Source organism: Astyanax mexicanus, chromosome 21 (genome assembly GCF_023375975.1).
Source record: "Astyanax mexicanus isolate ESR-SI-001 chromosome 21, AstMex3_surface, whole genome shotgun sequence".
Classification (NCBI taxonomy): Eukaryota; Metazoa; Chordata; class Actinopteri; order Characiformes; family Acestrorhamphidae; genus Astyanax; species Astyanax mexicanus.
In genome coordinates this window covers 32,760,482-32,786,221 of record NC_064428.1, presented here as the reverse complement: position 1 = coordinate 32,786,221, position 25,740 = coordinate 32,760,482, and the positions used below count along the sequence as shown (strand labels likewise).

Sequence of the window (25,740 nt, the reverse complement as noted above, 5' to 3'; positions counted from 1 at the left end):
ATCAAATTAGCGGGCCGACGTCCACAATGCGTCCGCCGAGCTTTGCGCAACTCAATCCGCTGTCAAACTTGACAAAGGGTCAAAGGAAAGGTCGAGCCCGGTGCACCTTTATTGGGTTCCCCAGTGTTTTCCCAAACAGAGCGGCTCGCCCGCTGACGTAAGCGGCTGTTAAATAGACTCCAGCGGAGCCGGAGGCGGCGGATCGGCTCCCGCTCGGATCGGCGAGGGTTAATCCGGCGTTTCCGTGGGTCCCGGCGAGTGTAGAGAAATGTCCTCGCCAGACGCTCGCTCTCCTCGCTGAGAGGGCCACTCTATTAATTATATATGGTGCGTGTATATATATGGAGCATATGCAGGGCCCATATGGCCAGCCCTTAGCCAGAATCTGGAGTTCCCCCGCCTTAATTAACATTTTAGAGGCTCAGCGGAGAGAGAAAGAGAGAGAAAGAGAGAGCGATTCAAAGCCGGCTATGGGAGCTCGTGACCTAATTGGAGTCAATAGAGATGTATGTAAATGTGCTAATTGTGACAGGTTTCCTTTCTGCTGCCAGTAAATGGGCGTCCTTTGTTTAAAATGTTTAATTGGTTGGGAATAATAGAATCAAATGACAGCTATAGCCCCTTATGGGACGGAGATGGAGATGGAGATGTGGATGGAGGGAAAGAGAGGGAGAGAGGATGATAAAGAGCGTGAGAGAAAGAGATAAAAAGAGAGAGAGAGATGAATATATGTGGTAGAGCATATGGCGAAGAGGGGGATCTTCAATGGAGTGCTTTGGAATGAGGTGAGATTCAGGAAACCTGCTCTCACTGATCCCTCTCTTTCAATCGACTATGACTATCTGTCAATCAAACCAAGCTGAACTGCTTGAATTTTTGCACCAGGAGTGAGTAGCATAAAGTTATCCAAAAGCAGTGTGTAAGACTGGTGGAGGAGAACACACCAAGATGCATGAAAACTGTGATTAAAAAACATGGTTATTCCACCAAATATTGATTTCTGAACTCTTAAAACTTTATGAATATGAACTTTTTTTTGCATTATTTGAGATTTGAAAGCTCTACATCTTTTCTTGTTATTTCAGTCATTTCTCATTTTCTGCAAATAAATGCTCTAAATTACAATATTTTTATTTAGAATTTGGAAGAAATATTGTCCGTAGTTTATAGAAAGTGGATATATAAAAGCATGCAAAAAGTAAGTAAGTTTTTTAAGAGTCATGACAGCTTTTACATTGACTGATTTGGAGCCTTGAATACAGTTAACTTTCTATCCTAGCCGCACTTTACACACACAAGCACACACAGCAGTGCACAAACCCAACTTTTACAACATTTACAGTAAACAGAATAATTAATAAAATAACATTGCTGTTCCCATGAACAACCTGCTTGCACACCTTCACAGCGTAAACGAGCAGGTAACTTTCTCCTTCTACTGAGAAGTGCAGAAACGGTGCACCGTTAAAATAGCAATCCGCAAAAGGCTCTTAAAGGGAATGGCAATGACGCCCCAAATTCACCCATGATTAATTAAGAGCATTAGTACATCGTACATACCTTTTACATGTTTTGAGTCGTGCAAGGTGTACTTTTCACGTCGTTATGATAGCAAAGACACATAACTGATATGTCCTAAATCAAGCTGCACGGTGCAGAGTTGATGGCTTGTCTATAGTTTGCTAAAATAGGGCCCTTAAACACATTCAAAATCAAGCCATGATCAGTGATGGTTTGTAGAGACATGTCATCTGCTGGTGTTGATCCACTGTGTTTTATTATCAAGTCTAAAGTCAGTGCAGTTTTTTTGTTTTCCCACAAAATCTTACAGCACTTCATGCTTCTTCCCTCTGCTGAAAACAACGTTTATGGAGATGCGGATTTCATTTTCCAGCAGGACTTGGCACACTGCCCACACTACGAAAAGTACCAATTGAACTTAAAATACATCACTCTGTGTGTGTACATCTATATAATATATTATTTGAATTGAATAACTGAAATAAAGTCATTTTTTAAAATATATTAATTAGTACCTGCCATTTGTGTGTTTCGAGCTGCGCAAGGTGTACTTTTCCTGTCGTTATGATAGCAAAAACACATAACTGATATGTCCTAAATCAAGCTGCACGGTGCACAGTTGATGGCTTGTCTATAGTTTGCTAAAATAGGGCCCTTAGACACATTTAAAATCACTCATCTACACACACACACATATATATATATATATATATATATATATATATTCACACACTCCCTCTGCTTGTTCCAAAAGCTCAACATTTGGCCCCGAAACAATCAGTACAACTACTGTCCCGCTACTTTCTGTTGTTTCCCTCATTCCCTGCCTCTCCAAACGACACGGCCATTACTATTAAACCCATTGTTTACTTTCATCATTTTTATTTGTTCGCTGGCAACGTACAGACGGCGCAGCACGCCAGCAACGGTTTCCACATCAAAGAGAGAGAGAGAGAGAACGAGGGAAAGAGAGAGAGAGAGAGAGAGAACGAGTGCTATATGAAAGGATGAAGCGGCCTTCCTCTGAGTGTCTGCCAGGAGCACCTCAGGGAGAAGTGTTGGAAAAATGTGATTTTTCACACCGACGTCTCAGAGGGAACTACAGAGAGCACGGGCGAGAGAGCCCGAGACATACAGAGACACAGAGCGAGAGAGAGAGAGAGAGAGAGAGAAAAAAGTGAGAGAGAAAGAGTTGGAGCGCTAATGGTTCATAGAAGCTGGAACGCTGGTGCGCCTGCTAATTATTGCAATGCATTGTGGGGGTTTTGACATTAGCTTGCTGGCGCTAAAGGAGCGCGGGCCTTGCCAGGAGCAGCGCTGCACTTTGCACCTCGACATTTCAATTTGAAATGTTCATTTCTTTTCACCGTGTTTGCGCAGCGCTCGGGTCAGCCGACGGTGCGCGAGAGGCCGCTCGCTTTCACAGCTAAGCGTTGTGCTAATTGCTAAAGGTTAGCGCGAGTGTGAGCGAGGTTTTTTTTTACTTCACAAAAGGATAAAAAAGGTGTTCTTGACGGACTTTCTGAGAGTTTGTTTCAGTTCTGTCCTCACAGGTGGAGGATCCATCCCCCATCCAATCACACGAGTGATGAAAGTGTGAAGTGTGTGTTGGTGGCAGCCATTAGGGTCAAGGTTGGAGGATGCCCAATAATTGGAAGTAACAATGAAAACTATTGTCTTATTGAATGCACAGTATTTAAAAATACAAATATTTGATCTTAATTTGAACTCAGACTCAGAAATTACGGTAACACAATAATACCCAAGTAACTGATCCAAGATGGCGGTGTGTGCACATGCAGTGGCTACTCTTCCTCTAGAGAAAACAGTGTTTTTGTGTTTTTTTGTCCTGTAAGTCCTGCAGTGTTTTAATCCGTCTTTGTCATGCTATCACGTATCTCTCATTCTTCTTTTATATTTATATCTTGCTTTTTGTTGTAATGTTGGGAAAAAGAGTAACGTAATTTCAATCCAATTCAATCCAAAGTTTTGACAATAAAACTACTTGACTTGACTTGAAATGTTTCTAAACATAATTGTACAGAAAATGTACAGTACCAGTCAAAAGTTTGGACAGACCTTAGATTCAGTTTTTGTTTTAATGTCCTAAACTGTAGATTAATACTAAAGTCATCCAAACTTTAAGGAAAAACATATGGAATTATTAAGTAAACTAAAAAATTAAAAGTTAAATACATCAGAATATGTTTTATATTTTATATACTTCAAAGTAGCTCCTCTTGCTTAGATTATTAGATTAGTTTTGCACATCTTTACTGGATTTTCTGAGTCAGCTTTATGAGGTTGAGTCCCCTGGAATTCAGGCTTTCAGTTAACAGCTGTGCTGAACTCATCAAGAGGTAATTACTTGAATTTCTTCCTCTTAATTTGTTTGAGAGCATCAGTTGTAAAGTAGTGAAGAGGTAGAGTTACAGGGATACAGTGAATAATAGCTCTATTTGACTTATGTTTTAATCCAGATTATGAGAAGCAAGAAATACTCAACTAAGTAAAGACAAATGAATATATAAAGAAAAAATGAAGGCCAGTCAGTCCGAAAAATGTCAAGAACTTAAAGAAAGTAAGAAAGTATCATCAAGTGGAGTTGCAAAAGACTGTCAAAAACATTATAATGATGGAACTGGCACTCATCAGGACCATCCCAGTTCATCACCAGTCTCAGTTAACAGCACTCCAACCAAGAGCACCTAAAAGCCAAAGTATTTTGGTTTGTTTAACATTTTTATGTTACTAATTGGTTTCTTATATGTTCCTTCACAGTCTGGATGACTTTAATATTAATTTATAACAATTGAAGCCCCTCAACCACATAATCCAAACCAGACTGAACAACAGTTTTGTTTGAAAACCAAAATATGGTCACTCTAGATAGTTTTGGAGTGTTGGAAGAACGTAAGCTGAAAGTAAAATGTGGGAATTGCAAAACACCTACTAAGGAAATATACTTGCAAATGAGCTTTGATGCTGTTTTGGTGGTTCTTGAAGTCCAAAACCTCACTTTTTTCAATTCTGCTGTTCCGTACTATAAGATTTTTTTCACTTCAGTAAATGTTACAGCCACAAACAAGTTACTGCAGCTACACACCGATCTCCACAGGACACCGTGGCAGCCATGACAACCCTGGCACCAGGACAAGCCATCAACCTATCAGCTGCAGTTCGAGAACTAGCCGCCATTTCAGCTACTCTCAGAGTCTTCTACACACTGATGCCACTGAGCTCTGTCCACATATCATATCAGTTAATGTGAGAAAAGAGGCATATTTTCATTAAGTACTAAACTTAAAGCTACTGCTAACACGGCTAACAATGAGAAAACCCACAGTAGAAGCTAGTTAGCATTACATTCCAATAACGCTAACTAGCACTTTAGCAGACATGCTCCTAATGCTTTTCCACTCCGTTAAACATCAGAAACCACTTGAACTGCAAAGGAACTCTTGCTTTCGAGATCCTAAACTGTATTAAAACCCTTATTATGCTAGCATTCTAGCATTATTCTAGTTTAATTTTGGTTCTCTGCTGTACATTTTTCCCAAACTCTTCGGGAGGGCAAAGAAATAAACCTACCACTGACTTTAGACTTGATAATAAAACACAGTGGATCAACACCAGCAGATGACATGTCTCTCCAAACCATCACTGATTGTAAAAAACTTCACTCTAGACCGCAAGCAGTACCAAAAGTACCAATTGGTTTTCATTGGCTGTAAGCCATAATCATCAACAAAAAAAGAAATAAAAGTTTAAAATACATCACTCTGTGTGTAATGCATATATATATATATATATATATATATATATATATATACAGTATATATATATATATAGTTATTATTATTATTTTTTTTTACATTACATTTTGAACTAAATTACTGAAACAAAGGTACAAGTATTATTGATTACATATACAAACAACAAAGATATACAATATGGACAAAAGTATTGAGACACCAGCTCATTCACTGTTTCTTCTAAAATTAAGGGTACCGTATTTTTCGGACTATAAGGCGCACCGTATTATAAGACGCACTATCAAAGAACGCCTATTTTCTGCTATTTTTCCATACATAGGGCGCATCGCATTATAAGGCGCGTTAAGTGACACTAGAAAGGGTGCCTATATCAAAGTGAACAGGGGTGGCGCCATGTTTCCCTTCCCCCACCGGGGGTGGTCGCTTGCCGGTGGAGCGTCTCAGTATATATAAATCTAGCTCTTTCAAAGTCAAACGAGTGCTGGATATTAATCTACACAGATTCCTCTCCTGAAAACTGTTTATTTGGGTGAGTAACGTGCTTCAGTTTATTTACAGTAAGCTTAGATTTCCAGATGTCCACTAAGGCTTGCTGCACCAGCGTTAGCATAGCTATCCGCTAGCACGCTAGCTAGTCACCTAAACTAGTAAAGTTAACCCAAACTTAAACGACAGCGTTACACTGAGTAATCCTGCGTGTTCTGGTAAGACAGTGAGATATTAGCTAGCGATTCGTCCCCCGTAGCTTGTTTTAACACGGTAAACAAGCAGATTACAGGCTGATAAAACTCACCTCTGAGAGAGTTAGCGCTTAGCATCTAGCTAATGCTAGCCAGGCAAAGCAGCACAGACTTACAGGCCGATAACTCACCTCTGAACGGTGAACGCTTAGCGATTAGCATCTAACTCTAATAATACTGCTCCAGCAGTATTAAAAGTGCTAAATTTAGAAAATACTGATCTCTGAACAGTGAAAAAGCTAGCTAGCTAAGCGGTTAGCATCTAGCTAATGCTATTTATTGCTGCTCCAGCCTCGGAGCGGCACGGCTCTGCACGGAGTGTGTGTTTACTGCTCCTTACACCTGACGGGTAAAATTTAGATAATACTGATCTCTGAACAGTGAATAAGCTAGCTAATGCTATTGCTGCTCAGCCTCGGAGCTGCACGGCTCTGGACTCTGTATAGCACTGAAACTCTCTATAACGCTGCACGGAGTGTGTGTTTACTGCTCCTTACAACCTGACGAGTAAAATCCATACAAAAGGCGCACCGTATTATAAGACGCACTGTCAATTTTTGTGAAAATTAAAAGTTTTTAAGTGCGCCTTATAGTCCGAAAAATACGGTAATAAAAGCATCTACTGTTCAAGAAAGACTTTTAAATTTCTAAATTAGTGCACCACTGCTTTCTTTTTGCTACTGACATTTTATTTAGTTCCAAACGAAAGAGCCACCACCGACAATTCGCAGATGCCTGGCAAATATTTGGCATGCTAGATATCTGACCCAGATGGCGACTGGGAGTCAAGAGCAGTGGTTATATACTAATAAAGAAAACCACGGGTCCAAAACACCCGTCCAAAACAGAGTCTGACCACTTTCTGTACCCCTGTTATATTATAAAATGACTGTTAAGCTCTAGAGGGAGCCCACAAGTGAGTCCTTTATGAATGGCGTTGAATGGAGCTGAAAACATCAAATTAAAAAATAGATAAAAAAATATACAGTAGAATAATGTAATTTACTTAAAAAGCAAAGAAAGCATGCCTGTATACTTCAGTTTATCTACAGAAAACAAGTTTTACACTTTAACAACGCTGTGTGCTGATTGGTTGGTGAGCTGACCCTGGAGATACAGGCAGAGCATTGAGATTAATAGGCTTATAAAAAAGTTATTAAGAACTTCATTCACATGCACATGAACAGTTGTTCGTAAATCAACAAAGATCATTTGTTATTAAGAAACGTACTGTAAGGTATATTAAGAAAATACTTTATCTATCATTTTTGTCTCTTACTAGTAGAACTGTGTTCTCTGGAATGACAGAGCTCTCTGTTTAATACATTTGGATGAGATTAGTTATGTACTGATGGGGCAATTAACCTCAAGACAATTAACTCTTGCTCTTGTGGTTAAATGCAATCAAATCCTCACTGCAATCTAGATCTAAAATCTAGTCTAATCTTCTTCTCTGAACTGTAGAGAGAGTTACTCCAATAAAAGCAAGATAAACTGGGAGCAGTACATGAGCAGGATATTTTTAATTACAGTACTTTTGTCCATATATGTTTCTTCCCTCACAAAACCGTTTTTAAGCAACTAAGTCTCTGAAATTCCCTATAGAGAGCAGGAGGAAGAGCGTGTCTACGACTACAGATCAGACTGGGTGACCTTTTGTCCTCAGGACGGGCCTCGCTCCAAGCAAAGCTGTGAAGTTTATGGGTTATGCAAAAGCATCGTTTCTTAATTCGATTCAGCTGAGCTTTCTTCATCTTCATATCAAAGAGCGATCGCTGCCGTTTCCCCGGGACGGTTCTTCCAGGTGTGCCGGGGCTGAATGGGACGTCGCCTGCTATAAAATACATTTGTCATTATGAAAAAATGCTCAGCCTGAGGCCAATTCAGGTTCAGATAGAAATCCTGACTTAATGCCTGCGAGGGCATGTCAATCTGTCCTCAAATCACTTTGGAGGAGATTATGGAGTTAAAAAAAAAATAATCAAAATGTCAGAGCTAGTCAAAACACTTCTGCGGTCTGAGAGGAAATGCCAGAAGATTAAGATAAATAAATACCACGGAATGCTCATTCTAGACCATTATTATTATTATAAAGGCCATCCATTCTGATTCCTGGCAACCGTACATATAGTCCTAACTCAGAACACTGTGGGTGCGTCCCAATTGCATACTAATAGCTAGTAATACTAAGTAGTGTTTGTTGTGAAGTATGAAGTAGAAATAAAATTTGAGTATACCTAGTTTCACCAATGGTGGAACCAACTACCTTCCACTACCAGATCAGGAGCGTTCCTCGCTATCTTTAATAAACTCCTGAAGACAGAGCTCTTCAAAGAGCACTTACTCTCCTAACACCTCTAACTAACTACCTTCTACTACCAGATCAGGAGAATCTCTCACTATCTTTAATAAACTCCTGAAGACAGAGCTCTTCAAAGAGCTCTTACTCTCCTAACACCTCTAACTAACTACCTTCTACTACCAGATCAGGAGAATCTCTCACTATCTTTAATAAACTCCTGAAGACAGAGCTCTTCAAAGAGCACTTATTCTCCTAACACCTCTAACTAACTACCTTCCACTCCCAGATCAGGAGAATCTCTCACTATCTTTAATAAACTCCTGAAGACAGAGCTCTTCAAAGAGCACATACTCTCCTAACACCCCTAACTAACTACCTTCTACTACCAGATCAGGAGAATCTCTCACTATCTTTAATAAACTCCTGAAGACAGAGCTCTTCAAAGAGCACTTACTCTCCTAACACCTCTAACTAACTAACTTCTACTACCAGATCAGGAGAATCTGTCGCTATCCTAAATAAACTCCTGAAGACAGAGCTCTTCTGTCATGGTGTGCACAGAATACAGACACTCGCAGATGCAGTAAAACGGGTTGTTTATTAAAATAGCAGGTAGAAAAAAGGGTAGTCGTACAAACAAAGTTAGAGCACCGGTAAACAGAAGCAACGTAGGGATAACCATACCATGAGTGAGATACAGTCCAGAGTTCAAACACAAGCAGGCCAACATCAGAGGTAATCCAAAATCAAAAAACGTGAAACAGTCCAGGTCATACACAAAAATATCCACAATCAGAGATAATCCAAAAATCGGCGTCGAGAAAAAACAAAACAAGGTCATACACGAAGATAACAGAGACAATAGAGAGTAACGCTTAGTAATGAGGAAAATCCAACAATACCCGGCACAGAAGTGTGTGAGAGGTGTCCTTAAATAGTGCCAGACTAATATTCGGGGCTTCCTGGTTGGAGCAGGTGAGGTGACGTGTGACTGGGTGTGTGCGTGTCAGCGGGTGGTGCGTTCTGGGTAATGTAGTTGTTAGACTGAGAACCTCTGTCAGAGCTGGGTGCGTGAGAAACAGAGGAGCTAACAGCACCAGATGTGACAGTACCTCCCCCCGAGGGAGTCGGAACGGGAACGGAACGAGGACGACCACGACGACGACCACCCGACGGACAGGGAGTACCGGCGGGAGGAACAGGAGTAGCCACAGAGGTGCCGGACAGGCGGGGGTTGCGGAGCTGGGAACCCCGATGAACCGGAACCGACGAGGAAAGTGAGCGCTTGGGACGCCCACGGGGTCTAGGAGCAGGTTTGCCCGGATGACTAGCATGAAATTCAGCCAAAAGAGCCGGATCCAGCACATCACTGGCAGCAACCCAAGAGCGCTCCTCGGGGCCGTAGCCCTCCCACTCAATGAGATACTGGAGCCCACCGCCGCGCCTGCGAGAATCCAGCACCTCTTTCACCGCGTAGGTGGATGAAGCCTCCCCCTCCACAGCCGCGGGCGGTACGTCATCCGGAAGACCCTCTGCGAGTGGACCTGGGACAAGAGGTTTCAGGAGAGATACATGGAATGAATTATGGACTCTATACTGGGCTGGAAGTTCAATCTTATAAGTAACTTCGTTAATTTGAGACAAAACCTTGAAAGGCCCAATATACTTAGGCAGAAGTTTCCTGCACTCCCCCTCAAACCTCAAGTCCCGGGTGGACAACCACACTCGATCCCCGGGTTGATACTGGGGGGTACTGCCTCGGTGTCTGTCGGACTGCTCCTTGTATTTGCGTAACGCCTCCGAAACCTGCTGGTGAGTTTCCTCCCACACCTGCTCGCTCCGCTTCATCCAGTCGTCCACCGCAGGAACCTCAGAGGACACGGCTGTCCACGGAGCTAACGGAGGTTGGTAACCCAGAACGCACTGAAACGGTGTGAGACCAGAAGTGGAGTTAGTGAGAGAATTCTGCGCAATCTCAGCCCATATAAGGAACTGAGACCAGTCAGAGGGGTGCTTATAACAGTACAGACGGAGAAACTTGCCTAATTCTTGATTAACACGTTCACATTGACCGTTACTAGTGGGATGGAACCCTGAGGTTAAACTAACATGAACACCCAAATGTTCAAAAAATGCTTTCCAAACCCTGGAAGTAAACTGAGGGCCCCGATCAGAGAGAATATCCTCTGGAATACCATAATGTCTAAACACGTGTGTGTAAATGGCTTGTGCAGTTTGAAGTGCAGTGGGCAGGGCAGAGAAAGGAATAAACTTAACCCCCCTGGAAAATCTATCCACAACAGTGAGTACTGTGGTGTAACCCTCGGAGACAGGTAAATCGGTGACGAAATCTACAGCTATGTGAGACCAGGGTCTTTCTGGTACAGGTAGAGGAACAAGCTTACCGGCTGGAAGGGTTTTTGGGGTTTTGCATTGAGCACAAACGGAACAGGAGGAGACGAAAGCGTGTATGTCAGCTCGCATGGTTTCCCACCAATAGCGAGCTGATACTAGCTGCAGAGTGCGCGTAACGCCGGGATGGCCCGAGGTGAGAGCAGAGTGAGCCCAGCTAATAAGACGATCTCTGAATTGTTCAGGAACGAAAGTTTTGTGAGAGGGACACCCCTCAGGAGGTGGTGAGTGCGCTACACTCTGTTGAATGAGATCATCTAATTCCCAGCGAATAGCTGCAATTTTGACGGCCGGAGGAAGAATGCGTTCAGGTTCGGAAGACTGAGATGCGCTATCCGGAGCAGTATAGACTCGGGATAGCGCGTCTGCCTTAGTGTTACGGTTGCCAGGGCGAAACGAAATAGAGAAATCGAATCTAGAGAAAAATAATGACCAACGAGCTTGGCGAGGATTAAGACGTTTGGCAGAGCGTAAATACTCGAGATTCTTGTGATCAGTGATAACAGTAAATGGGTGCGCGGCCCCCTCCAGCCAGTGACGCCATTCTTCGAGAGCCAGTTTGACAGCAAGAAGCTCTCTATCCCCTATGCCGTAGTTGCGCTCCGCAGGAGACATTTTTCGTGAAAAGAAGGCTATGGGATGCATTTTAGGCGGAAACCCACTACGCTGTGACAAAACAGCCCCTACCCCAGTATCAGAAGCGTCGACCTCGACAACGAACGGGAGTTCGGGCTTAGGGTGAGCTAGTATAGGCGCGGACACAAATGCAGCTTTAAGCTTATTAAAAGCTTGCTCAGCTTCGGGGGACCAATTCAGGATCTTAGTGGCTTTCTTGGTCAGAGCAGTAAGAGGGGCAGCTATACCACTGAAATTGCGGATAAATCGCCTATAGAAATTTGCGAAACCTAAAAAGCGCTGGAGATCCTTAATAGACTGCGGAACGGGCCAGTCAGTGACAGCTGAAACTTTGGTGTCGTCCATCAGGACGCCTTGGGAGCTAATAACATAGCCGAGAAAGGAGACTTGTTGACGGTGAAATTCGCATTTCTCTGCTTTGGCATAAAGGCTATTCTCCAGTAAGCGTTGGAGAACGGAACGTACGTGGATCACGTGAGACTCAAAATCAGCTGAATAAATCAGAATGTCGTCTATAAATAGGACGACGTATTTCCCAATCATATCCCTAAATATGTCATTCATGAATGACTGGAAGACTGCCGGGGCGTTAGCGAGACCGAAACTCATCACTAAATATTCGTAGTGCCCATTAGTAGTGGTAAAGGCAGTCTTCCACTCGTCACCCTCACGGATACGAATTAAATTATACGCGCTGCGTAAGTCTAATTTCGTAAAAAAGGAAGCTTCACGAAGTTGCTCGAGAGCGCTGGGTATGAGGGGTAACGGATACGCAAATTTCTTAGTTATGTCATTAAGCCCACGGTAGTCTATACAGGGTCTCAACCCCCCGTCTTTCTTCTTGACAAAGAAGAACCCTGAACCAACCGGAGATTTAGACGGGCGGATGAAACCCTGAGCGAGTGCCTCCTCAACATAGTCTGCCATAGCCTTCTCTTCATCGAGGGTGAGGGGATAGACTCTAGCTTTGGGCAGCGTAGCTCCCTCCACTAGATCTATAGCACAGTCATAAGGACGGTGTGGAGGCAATTTAGTGGCATTGGCTTTGCTAAAGACATCAAGAAAATCAGAGTATTCAGAGGGGATAACAGGAGTATCTACTGCGTCAGGACTTTCTACCGAGGTAGACTGTAAAGCTAACTCATTAAGAGCTAAACAATGTTCATAACAAGAGGGAGACCAAACCGTAATATCACCATCAGTCCAGGAAACCACAGGATCATGAAACTTGAGCCATGGCATGCCCAAAATCACCGGGTGTTCAGAGCAGGGAAGCACAAACAGGGGCAGTTCCTCGTGATGCAGAGCGCTGGCTTGAAGAGCGACGGGAAGTGTCTGACGAGTGATAGCCTTGGAGCGTACAGTTTTCCCATCCACCGCGTGAATAGAAATGGGACGGCGCAGGTCACGGGTAGGGATGCCATGTTCCTTGACCAGGTCCCAACTGATGAAGTTCCCCTCCGACCCGGAATCTACAAGCGCTGGGACACAGAACATACCAGTGGGTGAAGAGATAATAACGGGTAACGTAAAACATTTAGCTTTGTGATTAGAGATAGAATTACGTACCACGTTAGCGCGTGGAGAGCCCCCCACGCGCTTTCCCAGGGCTGGAGCCTTCACGGATCGGGTCAGGAGACCACATGCAGCTTTGCGATGCCCAGCCTCTCCACAGTAGAGACAAAGATGGAACCGAATGCGGCGTTGGCGTTCCGCTGGAGATAATCTGGACTTTTGAACATCCATGGGTTCCACTGTGGAGTCTGATGAAGCGTGAGGTAGCTCTGCTGGAGTGGGTTGTACGTGGAGGTTGGTCTTGGTTTGGCGAGAGAGCAGCTGGTCTAACCGAATGGAGAGGGAAATCAGCTGATCCAAGGTAAGGGATTCATCCTTGCATGCTAACTCCTTCAAAACTTCAGGGTTAAGTCCATTCTTGAACACAGAGATGAGTGCAGCGTTGTTCCAGCCACTGCCAGCTGCCAGAGTGCGAAACTCCATGGCATATGAAGCAACAGTTTTTTTGACCTTGTTTTAACGCCAGTAGAAGCTCTCCAGAGGATTGTCCGTAGCGTGAGTGATCAAAAACTGCTCGAAACAAAGTCAAAAACTCCGAATAGCTGGTTTCAGAAATGGTGTCCCAAACCGCCGTAGCCCAGTCGAGTGCTTTACCAGACAGCCTCGAAATAATAAAGCCGATCTTAGCTTTGTCTGAGGCGGGAGAAGCGTTACTAAAAAATACGGAGCATTGTAAGAGAAATCCGCTGCATTTCTCCGGGGAACCATCAAAATACTCCGGCTTGCACACCTGAAAGCCGGAGACAGGAGAGCTAATGGTGCTAGTGTTAGCTACAGGGCTAGCGTTAGCTACAGCTAAGCCCTTGAGGTGCTCGAGAATGCTAGAGAGCTGCTGCTGCTGGTTAGCTTGCTGGCTAGCTAACTCAGTAACAGCGTGGGTCACACCGGCGAGTGTTTGCTGGTGCTGACCGAGCAATCTGCCTTGATTAAACAACCCTGATCTTAGCATATCCGCATCTGCTGTCTGATCGAGAGAGGCCGGGTATTCTGTCATGGTGTGCACAGAATACAGACACTCGCAGATGCAGTAAAACGGGTTGTTTATTAAAATAGCAGGTAGAAAAAAGGGTAGTCGTACAAACAAAGTTAGAGCACCGGTAAACAGAAGCAACGTAGGGATAACCATACCATGAGTGAGATACAGTCCAGAGTTCAAACACAAGCAGGCCAACATCAGAGGTAATCCAAAATCAAAAAACGTGAAACAGTCCAGGTCATACACAAAAATATCCACAATCAGAGATAATCCAAAAATCGGCGTCGAGAAAAAACAAAACAAGGTCATACACGAAGATAACAGAGACAATAGAGAGTAACGCTTAGTAATGAGGAAAATCCAACAATACCCGGCACAGAAGTGTGTGAGAGGTGTCCTTAAATAGTGCCAGACTAATATTCGGGGCTTCCTGGTTGGAGCAGGTGAGGTGACGTGTGACTGGGTGTGTGCGTGTCAGCGGGTGGTGCGTTCTGGGTAATGTAGTTGTTAGACTGAGAACCTCTGTCAGAGCTGGGTGCGTGAGAAACAGAGGAGCTAACAGCACCAGATGTGACATCTTCAAAGAGCACTTACTCTCCTAAAACCTCTAACTAACTACTTCTAACCTAATTTCCTGCTCCCCTCCTTTCCTCATCTATCCCATTATTTCCCTTTGGCCTCCTTCAGGCCCTGTCTAAAAATGTTTTGCCTTGAACTAGGGCTGCATAATATTGGAATAATTTTACATTGCAAAGGTTCTTTTCTCGACAATATATATCGCATTATTAAACAATGCAGGGCCCATGATGTCACCAGCCCCGCCCCCACCAGCACCAAGCACTCAAAACCAGAGGAAAACAGCAAAACAACAGTAATCGGCCCTTTAATCAGGCATTTAAATGGCTTTTTAAAAGGTAAATAAGAGCGTTTGTTTTCTTGGAATAAAAGCATGAATTCAGCTGTAACTAGAAATATCTGCACTGCAAAACTGTGCTGGACTGAGGAGCACAGCTTTCAACATGTGTGTTTACAAGCATGTGCCCAACCATGTAGATGGAGGCCATGCGGTTACCTCGTGTTAACTCCCATAATTTGTTCAATGAGTAAAAGTGCAGTTCATGGATTTTATTACTAAATCATTTATATTTCCGTCAAATTGAGGAGCTGTGTGGTCCAGGGAGCTAAGCGCTGCTACTGTGATCAAGAGATCGCTGGTTCGAATCCCAATCATGCAGCTTGCCATCAGCTGCCGGAGCCCTGAGAGCACAGTTGGGTAGGTGGTGCTCTGTCCCCTCATCACTCCGAGGGTGATGTCGATCAGCACAGGGTGTCTGTGAGCTGATGTATCGGAACTGAGTCGCTGCGCTTTCCTCCGAGTGTGCTGTGATGCTACTCGGCGATGCTGCATCAGCAGCTGTTCAAAAAGAGGCGGAGTCTGACTTCACATGTATCGGAGGAGGCATGTGCTAGTCTTCACCCTCCTTGTGTTGGGGCATCACTAGAGATAGGGGATATACAGCTGACAAAATTAGAAAAATTCTGAAAAAAAATTACATCAAGTTACAGTACCAGAGCTCAGCTCAACTCCTCGTCAATCAGACAGTCTAGACGCCACTAGAGCTGTGTTGGCATCACTTTTTTTGAAAAACAGTCATTGATTTATATATTATGATTGTAACCATTACAATACCCTATATACAGCTCTGGAAAACAAATAAGAGACCACTTACAAATGGAAAAAAAAGATGGATGATCGCAAGCCATTAAACCAAGCTGAACTGCTTACATTTTTGCACCAGAAGTAAAGGCATCAAGGTATCCAAAAGCAGTGTGTAAGACTGGTGGAGGAGAACATGATGCCAAGATGCATGAAAACTGTGATTAAAAGCAGAGTTATTCCACCAAATATTGATTTCTGAACTCTTAAAACTTTATGAATATGACCTTTTTTCTCATTTCTCATTTTCCGCAAATACATTCTATAAATTACCATATTTTTGTTCGGAATTTGGGAGAAATGTTGTCTGTAGTTTATTAAATAAATCAACATTATTGATTTTACTCAAACATAAACCTATAAATAGCAAAATCAGAGAAACTGATTCAGAAACTGAAGTGGTCTCCTAACTACTCACCAACCAACGCCAGCTATTCTGCCAACCTACTACAATAACTACCGTTATTACACACAACAACACATACATTACCTTTAAGACCTTTCACACACCAACCTACTAAACTGGCAGTCAGAGGCCAAAGTCCAAACAACACTGGTAAAGATTATCATCATCATGATGACATGCATTCTGGAGCTGTGCTGCTTCAGTCTGGTGCTGAATTTACGATTCTTTGGAGCAGTCCAAACAGAGACGGCATGTTTCAGTGGATGGTTTTAATGAAACCAGAATCTAGGAATGCTTAAAGAACATTCATTTTCAACAATATACACAAGTTGGTAGGCCCAGTAGAACAGGATGTTCTAGAGCAGACCCACATGGACCCAGGCTCACTATGACCAATGCCAAGCGTCAACCAGGGGGGTATATAAAGGCCCTCATCTTTGGTTAAATGGCTGCAGCTCTATCCAATACCCTTAGAATGATCTGGAGTTCAGAAAATGTTCATTTAAGATCAGTATCTAACCTTACTAATGCTCTTGTGGCTGTATGCAACCTTGCAAATCCTCACAAATAATGTTCCAACATCTACAGGTGCATCACTTTATTTCAGTAGTTCAGTTCAAAATGTAAAACTCTATATATTATATAGATGTATTACATACAAAGTGATCTATTTTAAGTTTTTATTTATTTTACTGTTGATGATTATGGCTTACAGACAATAAAAACCCCAAAAAATCAACGTCTCAGAAAATTAGAATGTTTATATATATATATATATATATATATATATATATATATATATATATATATATATATATATATATATATATATATATATATATATGACCAATTGGAACTTTTGGTACTTTTCTGGAAAATGAAATCCACAGTTGACCAACACCAGCTGATGACATGTTTCTCCAAACCATCACTGATTGGTGGAAACTTCACACTAGACCTCAAGCAGCTTGTACTGTGTGTCTCTCCATTCTTCCTCCAGACTCTGCTCCCTTGATTTCCTAATTAAATGTAAAATTTACTGATGATCAGTGAAGGTTTGTAGAGACATGTCATCTGCTGGTGTTGATCCACTGTGTTTTATTATCAAGTATAAAGTCAGTGCAGTTTTGTTTTCCCAGAAAAACTTACAGCACTTCATGCTTCCCTCTGCTACTGACATCTTTTTAACGGAGGTGCGGATTTCATTTTCCAGCAGGACTTGGCACACTGCCCACACTGCCAAAAGTACCAATTGGTTTTCATTGGCTGTAATCCATAATCATCAACAATAAAATAAATAAATGCTTAAAATAGATCACTCTGTGTTTAATACATCTATATAATATAAGAGTTTCACATTTTGAACTGAATTACTGAAATAAAGTAACTTTTCAATGATAACAATGCTTTAAAATCTAGTAGAAAGCTTTTCCTGGACAGTACAGACAGTTACTCCAACAAAAGTGGAGTCTTCTATCTTTAATTTCAGAAGAAATGAGCAGAAGTGAATGAGCAGACATCACAATACTTTGGTCCATATCTCAGGCTCTGTCAGTGCGTGTGATTGGCTGAGTGTGACTGTGCAGAATCTGCTTATCTGTATGAATGGCGGGAATCTACAGTAAATCCGTGGACGTCAGTGACCCGGCCCATCTGCCCAGATCACTGTCACTGATATAGAGCCACTGACGAGGCTGCGGGTCTATGAACGCAGGCTAATGATCTATAACACACTTATTACTCTGTCAGAGAGCTGTTACGCGCCATTTTTCTTCCTGTCGAATTATTAATATATGCCATAATAGATGATAGAAAAGAGATGCAGATTACAAATGACAAGAATCTCAATTAAAATTTATATTACATTATATTATATTACATCATAATAGCATTATGTTGATTAACAAAAATAAATAGAGAGAAAAGTACACTTTTAATATAAGAAAAATACTGTATGATATTAATAACTACTATTATTATTGTTGCTGTTGCATTTATTATTGATACAGTAGTTCTTTAACATCTATCATTATGATTATACAATCATAACACTAAAATTATTGATCATTCTTATTTAATTTATTTCAGTTAGTTAAATAGTCAGTTAGTTAGTTAATATGTAATATATTATATAATATAATTTGCATTTCCTAATTGCTTTTTGGTTCTAAATATAATGTTTTGCTTAAAACAGACAATCATAATTAAACAGTAACTACTCCAATAAAAAGATTACTATAATGTAATTATTAATTAATTTATCTATTTATTAGTGTTGTTAAATTCACTTTGAACTGAAGGCACTTAATGCAATATTAATAAATGCATTGCAAATCTACAGTTAGTCAGTCATTATATGTTAAATGCGCAAACACACACACACTCACACACACACACGTTCATGCAAAGTATATTATAGCAGTTCTAATCACAGCAGTTACAGATTTTATAAGAAAGGCCTAATGCACATGCTCTCTCTCTTACTGACACACACACACACACTCACACACACTGTATAAAAAAAACATATACACACATAATTTTAAGAATAATTAATAAAAAATATATATCATAGCAGTACTACTCATAATAGTTACCGTTTCTATAAGAAAGGCTAAATGCACATAGTTTCGCTGCCACACACACACACACACATACACATACATACACGCACATACACACTCATACACACTCATTCATTGCAAACCTAATATTATCAATAGATAGATCACAGATAGATTTAGTTTATTTTTTTTTAAGATTACTATATTTAATTGAAGCATAAGGTTGTATGAGAAATTGTATTAACACACACACACACACACACACACACACTTGCACTTGCACTTGCAAAACCAGCAGTTATATTAGTGTGAGGTTGTGTGAGGTTTGTATCCTAAATCCTGCATGTCTTTACACACTGTATAAATAAACACACACACACACACACACACACACACACACTCACTTATGCATTGCAAACCTAATACTGGGGTTTATGTACTATTTTGCTAGAATTGCATAACAGGAACTGATAGATAAATAAATAGACAGACAGACAGATATATACAAAGACAGACAGACAGAAAGATAGATAGATAGATAGATAGATAGATAGATAGATAGATAGATAGATAGATAGATAGATAGATAGATAGATAGATATATCAGTATGAGGTTTGTATCCTAAATCTTGCATGTCTTTACACACTGTATAAATGAACACACAGTGACACACACTCTCTCTCACACACACACACACACACACCAGCAGCACCTACCATGGTTGTTGTGCAGGAGGGGAAGCTCGCCAGCAGCCTCAGACACCCATGCTCTCTCTCTCACTTTCCCCTTAAAGCTTCCAGCAGCAGTCCCAGACCAGAGAGAGAGAGAGAGAGAGAGAGAGAGAGAGAGAGAGAGAGAGAGAGAGAGAGAGAGAGAGAAAGAGAGAGAGAGAGAGAGAGAGAGAGAGAGAATCTGTTTCTTCGGTGCAACCGGAAGGGAAAAAAATAAAAATGCCAAATTTTCAGAGAGAGAGAGTGTGTAGAGTTTAGAGTTCAGTATCTGCTGTCCCACAGTTCCTCCTCATTCTCTCTCTCTCTCTCTCTTTTCCGCCTCCAGTTCTCTCTCTATGTCTCTCGACCAGCTAAGCGTCCAGAAAGCGGAGGCTGTAGCGCGTTTCCTCGCTCGGGTGAGTTTTTTTGCAACTTTTATTTGGCGCTCCCGTCGCCCTGTACTCCTTTTTATCTCCTCCTCTCCTCCTTTCCTTCACTCTCCACCGATCCCCTGACTCAGGACCTCCTCCCGCCTCCTCCTTCCTCCTCCTCTTCCTCCTCCTCTCTTCTCCTCTATTCGCTCCGTCCGAAAGTGGAGAAATCTGTATTAGGCGAATTTTGCGAAGTTTAAAACCGCGCTCGTGCGAACTGCACCGCCGCTTTCTTCCTCTCCTCCTTCTTTCCTTCACTCTCTACCTCTCCCTGCGTTTACTTTCCGTCACTCTGTTCCTCCTCCTCTTCCTCACTCTTTATCTTTTCCTCTCCCTCGTCCTGCTGCTTTGCTTTAGCTGCTGTAGCAGCAGCTTTTCTGTGGTGGCGGGTAGCTGCTATAGCTATGCTAACTAAGCCTTAATCCCAGATTGAACACACACACACACACACACACGGGTCATTATCACAACACTCTGCCCTTAAAACAACAAAAAAGAAACAAAACAAAATTATATATTTATAATCTCATCCTATTCATTAATCATATTTGTTCCAGTTTCATCACTTTTATTTTTAGTTTTTATCATTTCATGTCATGCAGTTTTTGCAAAAAAAAAAATAATAATAAAAATAAACTACAAACTGTCATGGTGACAAAAATATTTTTGTTCAGTTTTTTAAATGTATGAATATAATATCATTTTTTTAAATGAATTTAAGCCTGTTCACCAAATATTACTGTCAATTAATCAATCAATATATATAAATATAACACACACACACACACACACACTGGTCACTGGCCCACCATATACACACATCAGGGTTATTATCACTCTGCCCTCAAAATTACTAATAATGAATAATTATTGATTAGTTCATTATTAATCATACTGCAAATAAATAATATTTCCCAGCTTAATATCACTTTTTATTTTCTATATTTATTAGTTCCGGTCATGCCATTTTAGAAACAATAACAAAAACAACTATTATTATTATTATTATTATTATTATTATTATTATTAGATAGATAGATAGATAGATAGATAGATAGATAGATAGATAGATAGATAGATAGATAGATAGATACTTTATTGATCCCCGGGGGGAAATTCTTGGCATCCAGCAGCAGGTTACACAATACACAAAGTTAAAAAAGATAAAATATAAAATATAAAGATACATATAAATACAATCAAATAAGAAATAGAATATACAGTGTAAATGTACAGTCTTCGTGTGTGTGTGTGTAATGGAGATGGAGAATGGAGGTAGTGCAGTTGAACACAATAGACAGTGAACACCAGTTGATGTGCATAATGTGAGGATAACTGATGTCAGCCAAACAGAAAGTGCAAATACACAGTTATATAATAATTTAAATTAAATTAAGCAGTGCAAAAGATACGTAAACAGTGCAAAAGATACGTAAACAGTAGATGAATTAACTAGTGAATGAACTACTAGTGCAAAATATGGTAGAACTATAAAAAGTGTTCTAGGCATCAGCAAGTCTGAGAGTGTGTCCATAGCTGGGGGTGTGTCCATGGTGTGGCCAGAGTGGCCGGAATGAAAAAGTTTCACAGAGTCTTTAGTTTGCTGTGCTGAGAGGAGTTGAACAGTCGTATGGCCTGAGGAACAAAAGACTTTCGGAGTCTGTCTGTGGAGCAGGACTGGGACAGCAGTCTTAGTATTATTATTATTATTATTATTATTATTAGTAGTAGTAGTAGTAGTAGTAATAGTAGTAGTAGTAGTAATAGTAATTGAATTTGATTTATTAAAAAAACATAGTTAATCTAAAATTGCAAACTTGCTGTCTTGATATTCTTGTTTCAAACACTAATTTTGATTTTCTCAAATTATCTTACCTCTAACTTTACCTTAGATGAGTATAGAGACAATATAAAATTAATACTAAGTGAAATCAATATTATTAATTAATGCTAAACATGCAGCAGCAGGAGTCTTCAGTCCCCCTGTGAATAAACCAGTGCAGGTTGTGATGTCACTGATGATTAAAGGTTACTTTCCGATTAAAGGGGCGGGGTTATCTTAGTGATACTAGTGAGATGATGGACAGGAAAGAGGTCTTGGGCATGTATAATTAGCTAGTTTTTTTTGTGAGTAAATAATTCAATAATATAGGCATACAAATGAAGGGCAGTACCCTGCATCCCAGTCCTGCAGCAGGCCGGCCGGGTAGACAAATCACTGGCTTACCACACTCACCACACACCACACAAATTTAAAGTAAGTCTATATATGCAAAATATTTTATACACCCAATATATATATTTTAACTATTACATTTAATTCTTACATTTTGAACAAACCTTAAAAATAATTTTATATTTATGTTTGATATACAATATCATATATGACACTGCCAATTTATTTAATAATATGAATATTAATGAATTATGAAATATTATTATAAATTATTTAAATGCAGGAGCAGATTATGGCCACTAGTGTGTAAACTGTATACAACATGCGCTTTATATTCAGTGGGGTTCGGAAATCTGACACACCAATGACAAACCAGCACTAAAAAGAGAGAAAATGAATGAGAAATGTACAGTGAATTAATTACTCTAACGTATTTCTGAGTAAATAATCAAACCGATTTTTGAATTAGGTTGACAAAGATACAGAGTTCCTTATTATCAGAGTAAAGGTTGTGATTTCACTTACGTCAAAGGTTAATTTGTACTTAAAGGGGCGGGGTTATCCCGAGATCCACAAAAAAATGACTGATGACCCTCCAAGAGAATTGTTCAGCTACTGTATCAGGATTATATCTACACTCATCAATAAACACATAATTATTGATTAATTATATATTAAATATATATTAATATATATATATTAATATTAATATATATTAATTATATATTATATATTAAATATACTGATTACTGTCTAATTAGCTTTTAATGGGCGTGGTATTATTTACAAGCATCCACTATATGTGTAATAATAATAATATTAATAATATTAATAACAATAACAATAATAATAATAATAATAATAATAATAATAATAATAATAATAGTGTTATTATTATTATTATTATTATTATTATTATTATTATTATTATTATTATTATTATTATTATTATTACATATACAATAGCATATATCCGTTTTATATTTTGAAACAAAACAACTTTAATAATAACTATAGTTAATTAATCATAGTTTTCAAAAATCTGTATTTCGTTATTATATCTCATTGGAAAAAAAACAAAATTTTTTTCTAATTCAAGCTTTTAAATAGAAATCATAAAAGTAATTAAAAAATAATAAGTCCAAAGTTAATATTTCGTTATGATCGTTATTTCCTCGTGGCAATTCGATATGCTTTATTTTCTACATTATTTGTAGTTTTTTGAAAGCCTTTTTAAACAATTCGTTTCCATGAAAACGAACAATGTTATTAACGAAAAAATGCATTAACGAAAAATGATCGTTTAATGTGTATATGTTATGTTGATAATGTATTACTGACATAATTTATTTTCCAAAACCTCACGTGACAACATCTGAGAAATTAACTGTAAACGAAATTTTGTCTTCTATTTTAAACAGTTGCTTAATAAAATTTTGGGTTTTGGCTAAATGTTGGCTATATTTCTGAAATCAAGTTGTTTTACCTAATAATAATAATAATAATAATAATAATAATAATAATAATAATAATAATAATAATAACAAAAAATAAATACTCTAAAAACTCTATTAATACAAATGAGTCATTTTTTATAGTTTTATCTGATAATTAAATATTTGCAACCTTTATGTTTCATTTTGTTTAGATACAAGATAAAGATCGTATAAGATATAATCGATAATTTGCTGGTCAGTTTGCTGATTCTGTAACGTATGTTTCATGTTCTCTGTCTCTTGTGAGCTAAATAATAATAATAATAATAATAATAATAATAATAATAATAATAATAATAATAATAATGTTTGGCCACCCTTTCAATATTACAAATGTTTGTGCTCAGATAAACTCAGAAAAAAATTGGAACAGATATTATTCAGTTAATATGTATATTTATTAACTGTTTTAAATGTTCTATAATGCATAATATTCAGCATTTAAAATGTTACATTCACCCCATTAAAGCGTTATATAGCCCATTACAGCTCGTCTGATTTAATCTAACCTCTCAGCAGTCTAATATACATGGTCTATACTCTGGAAAACAACTGTGCAATTGTGCAATTATGTAAGTGTGTGTGTGTGTGTGTGTGGCTCCTCAGATGAAGGGAAACAGCAAGTAACGAGCCCTGTTAACCGAGTTCCCAGCGCTCGTGCCCGGCGTTCCGGTGGCGCGAGTACAGAACGCGGTGGAAAGTTCCGTGCACTTTTTCCCCCACTCTTTTTAATAATAGAGTTCCAGCAGCGCGCGCTGAAGCAAGAGGCCGCGCGGCCGCGCATCGGGGTAATGATGAGGGTCTCGCGCTGCACTGCTAACCGCAGGTCACGATACTACAACCACAGAGAAGCACGAGGACACTGACACAACACAGCCTATGCCTGCCAATACTGCCACACACACACGTTCTCTGATGATGATGAAGATGAAGCAGACATACAGGATGTATTTTTATATGTATATTATAGACGACATAAAAACCTACTTACATAATACAAATGTACACATTATTAAACGTTTCATGAATAAAAAAATAAACCATAAATTGAGTGGTCAGATCCTGAGGTCTGATTAAGTGATGTCATTAAAAGCTGCTGGCAAAAATACAGTTATATATGTATATATCTGGAGGACATACTTTCTCATTAATGCCTGATGCCAACAGGCAGCGAGCGCGTGGGCAGTTTTGTACATAGGCTTGTGTTATTTGGAATTTGATGGTTTTAAATGCTACACATTTAGCTGTGCTTCATAAATAGAGTAAACCCGATTTAATGCATGTATAGGTCACGGTGAGTTTCGCTAAGATAAAACAGAATTTCTAAGAATAGAAGAGAATAATGGTGTGAATGAATGTAAATGAATGGCCATTGGCAGAGCAGTTTATATTTATATATTATATTATTATATATTACAATTTATATATATATATATATATATATATATATATATATATATATATATATATATATATATATATATATATATATATATATATATAAACAAATGACTTAAATTAAATTACAGACATAAAATACAAATACACAGCTACCAATTTTAATGTAGACTAAGTCCAGTTAAAATGAGTGGGAAGTGGGGAGACCCGTATCTCATGCTGAGCTGCTCTGAGGTCTGATTCTTCAGCTCTCCATCTGAAACTGTGACTTCAAAAAGGACTAAACTCTTTTGTCGTCTTTTCTTTCCCTTTCTTTTCTTGTAGGAAAACTATCTGCGCTTCAAAGCGAGCGCGAGACCGAGCGAGAAGAGGAAGGTGAGCCAAGCCAGCAACCAAAAAAAACAACAACAAGAAAAAGAAAGAGTTACAACCAGGCAACAAAGTGGAGAAGAATACAAAAGAACTGGCATACACATCTAGATACAGAGAGAGCGAGATGTTGAAAAAAGGAGAAAAATTAAAATAAATAAATATGTAAAAGAAAAATAAACAAATGAATAAAAGAGAAAGAAATGAAAAACAAAAAAAATACAAAGAAAAAAATACAGAAAGAAAGAGAAAAAGAAACAAGAAAGAAGAAAAAAATAAAGTAAAAAAATTAAATAGAGAATAAAATCAGGTAAGTAAGAAAGTAAGAAGTTAAAAAAATCTAGATACCGAGGAAAACAAGAAAAAATGCGATTAAAGAAAAAAATTAGAAAGAAACATAAACAGAAAAAACAAGCAAGATCAAAGTAAAAAGAAAAAGTCAATACACAGGTAAACAAGCCAAAAATAAATACAATACAATTAAATAGAAAAACACAAAAAAAGAAAAAGCGAGAAAGAAAATAAAACAACAAA

The 25,740-nt window shown here is 39.4% G+C and overlaps 1 protein-coding gene across 6 annotated transcripts in view; it reads right to left on the bottom strand.

Moving 5' to 3' along the window:
• Nucleotides 1–19,512, bottom strand: part of nfixa (nuclear factor I/Xa) — a 189,875-nt gene extending 170,363 nt beyond the window's left edge. For all 6 annotated transcript variants that reach the window (XR_007427942.1, XM_049469463.1, XM_049469469.1 and 3 more), the window contains exon 1: nucleotides 19,343–19,512. Coding sequence is in view for 5 of the 6 variants with exons in the window: in XM_049469463.1 (XP_049325420.1) it covers nucleotides 19,343–19,345 (3 nt within the window). In the remaining variant the exon portion in view is untranslated. The remainder of the gene's footprint in view (nucleotides 1–19,342) is intronic.
• Between the last annotated feature and the right edge of the window lie 6,228 nt (nucleotides 19,513–25,740).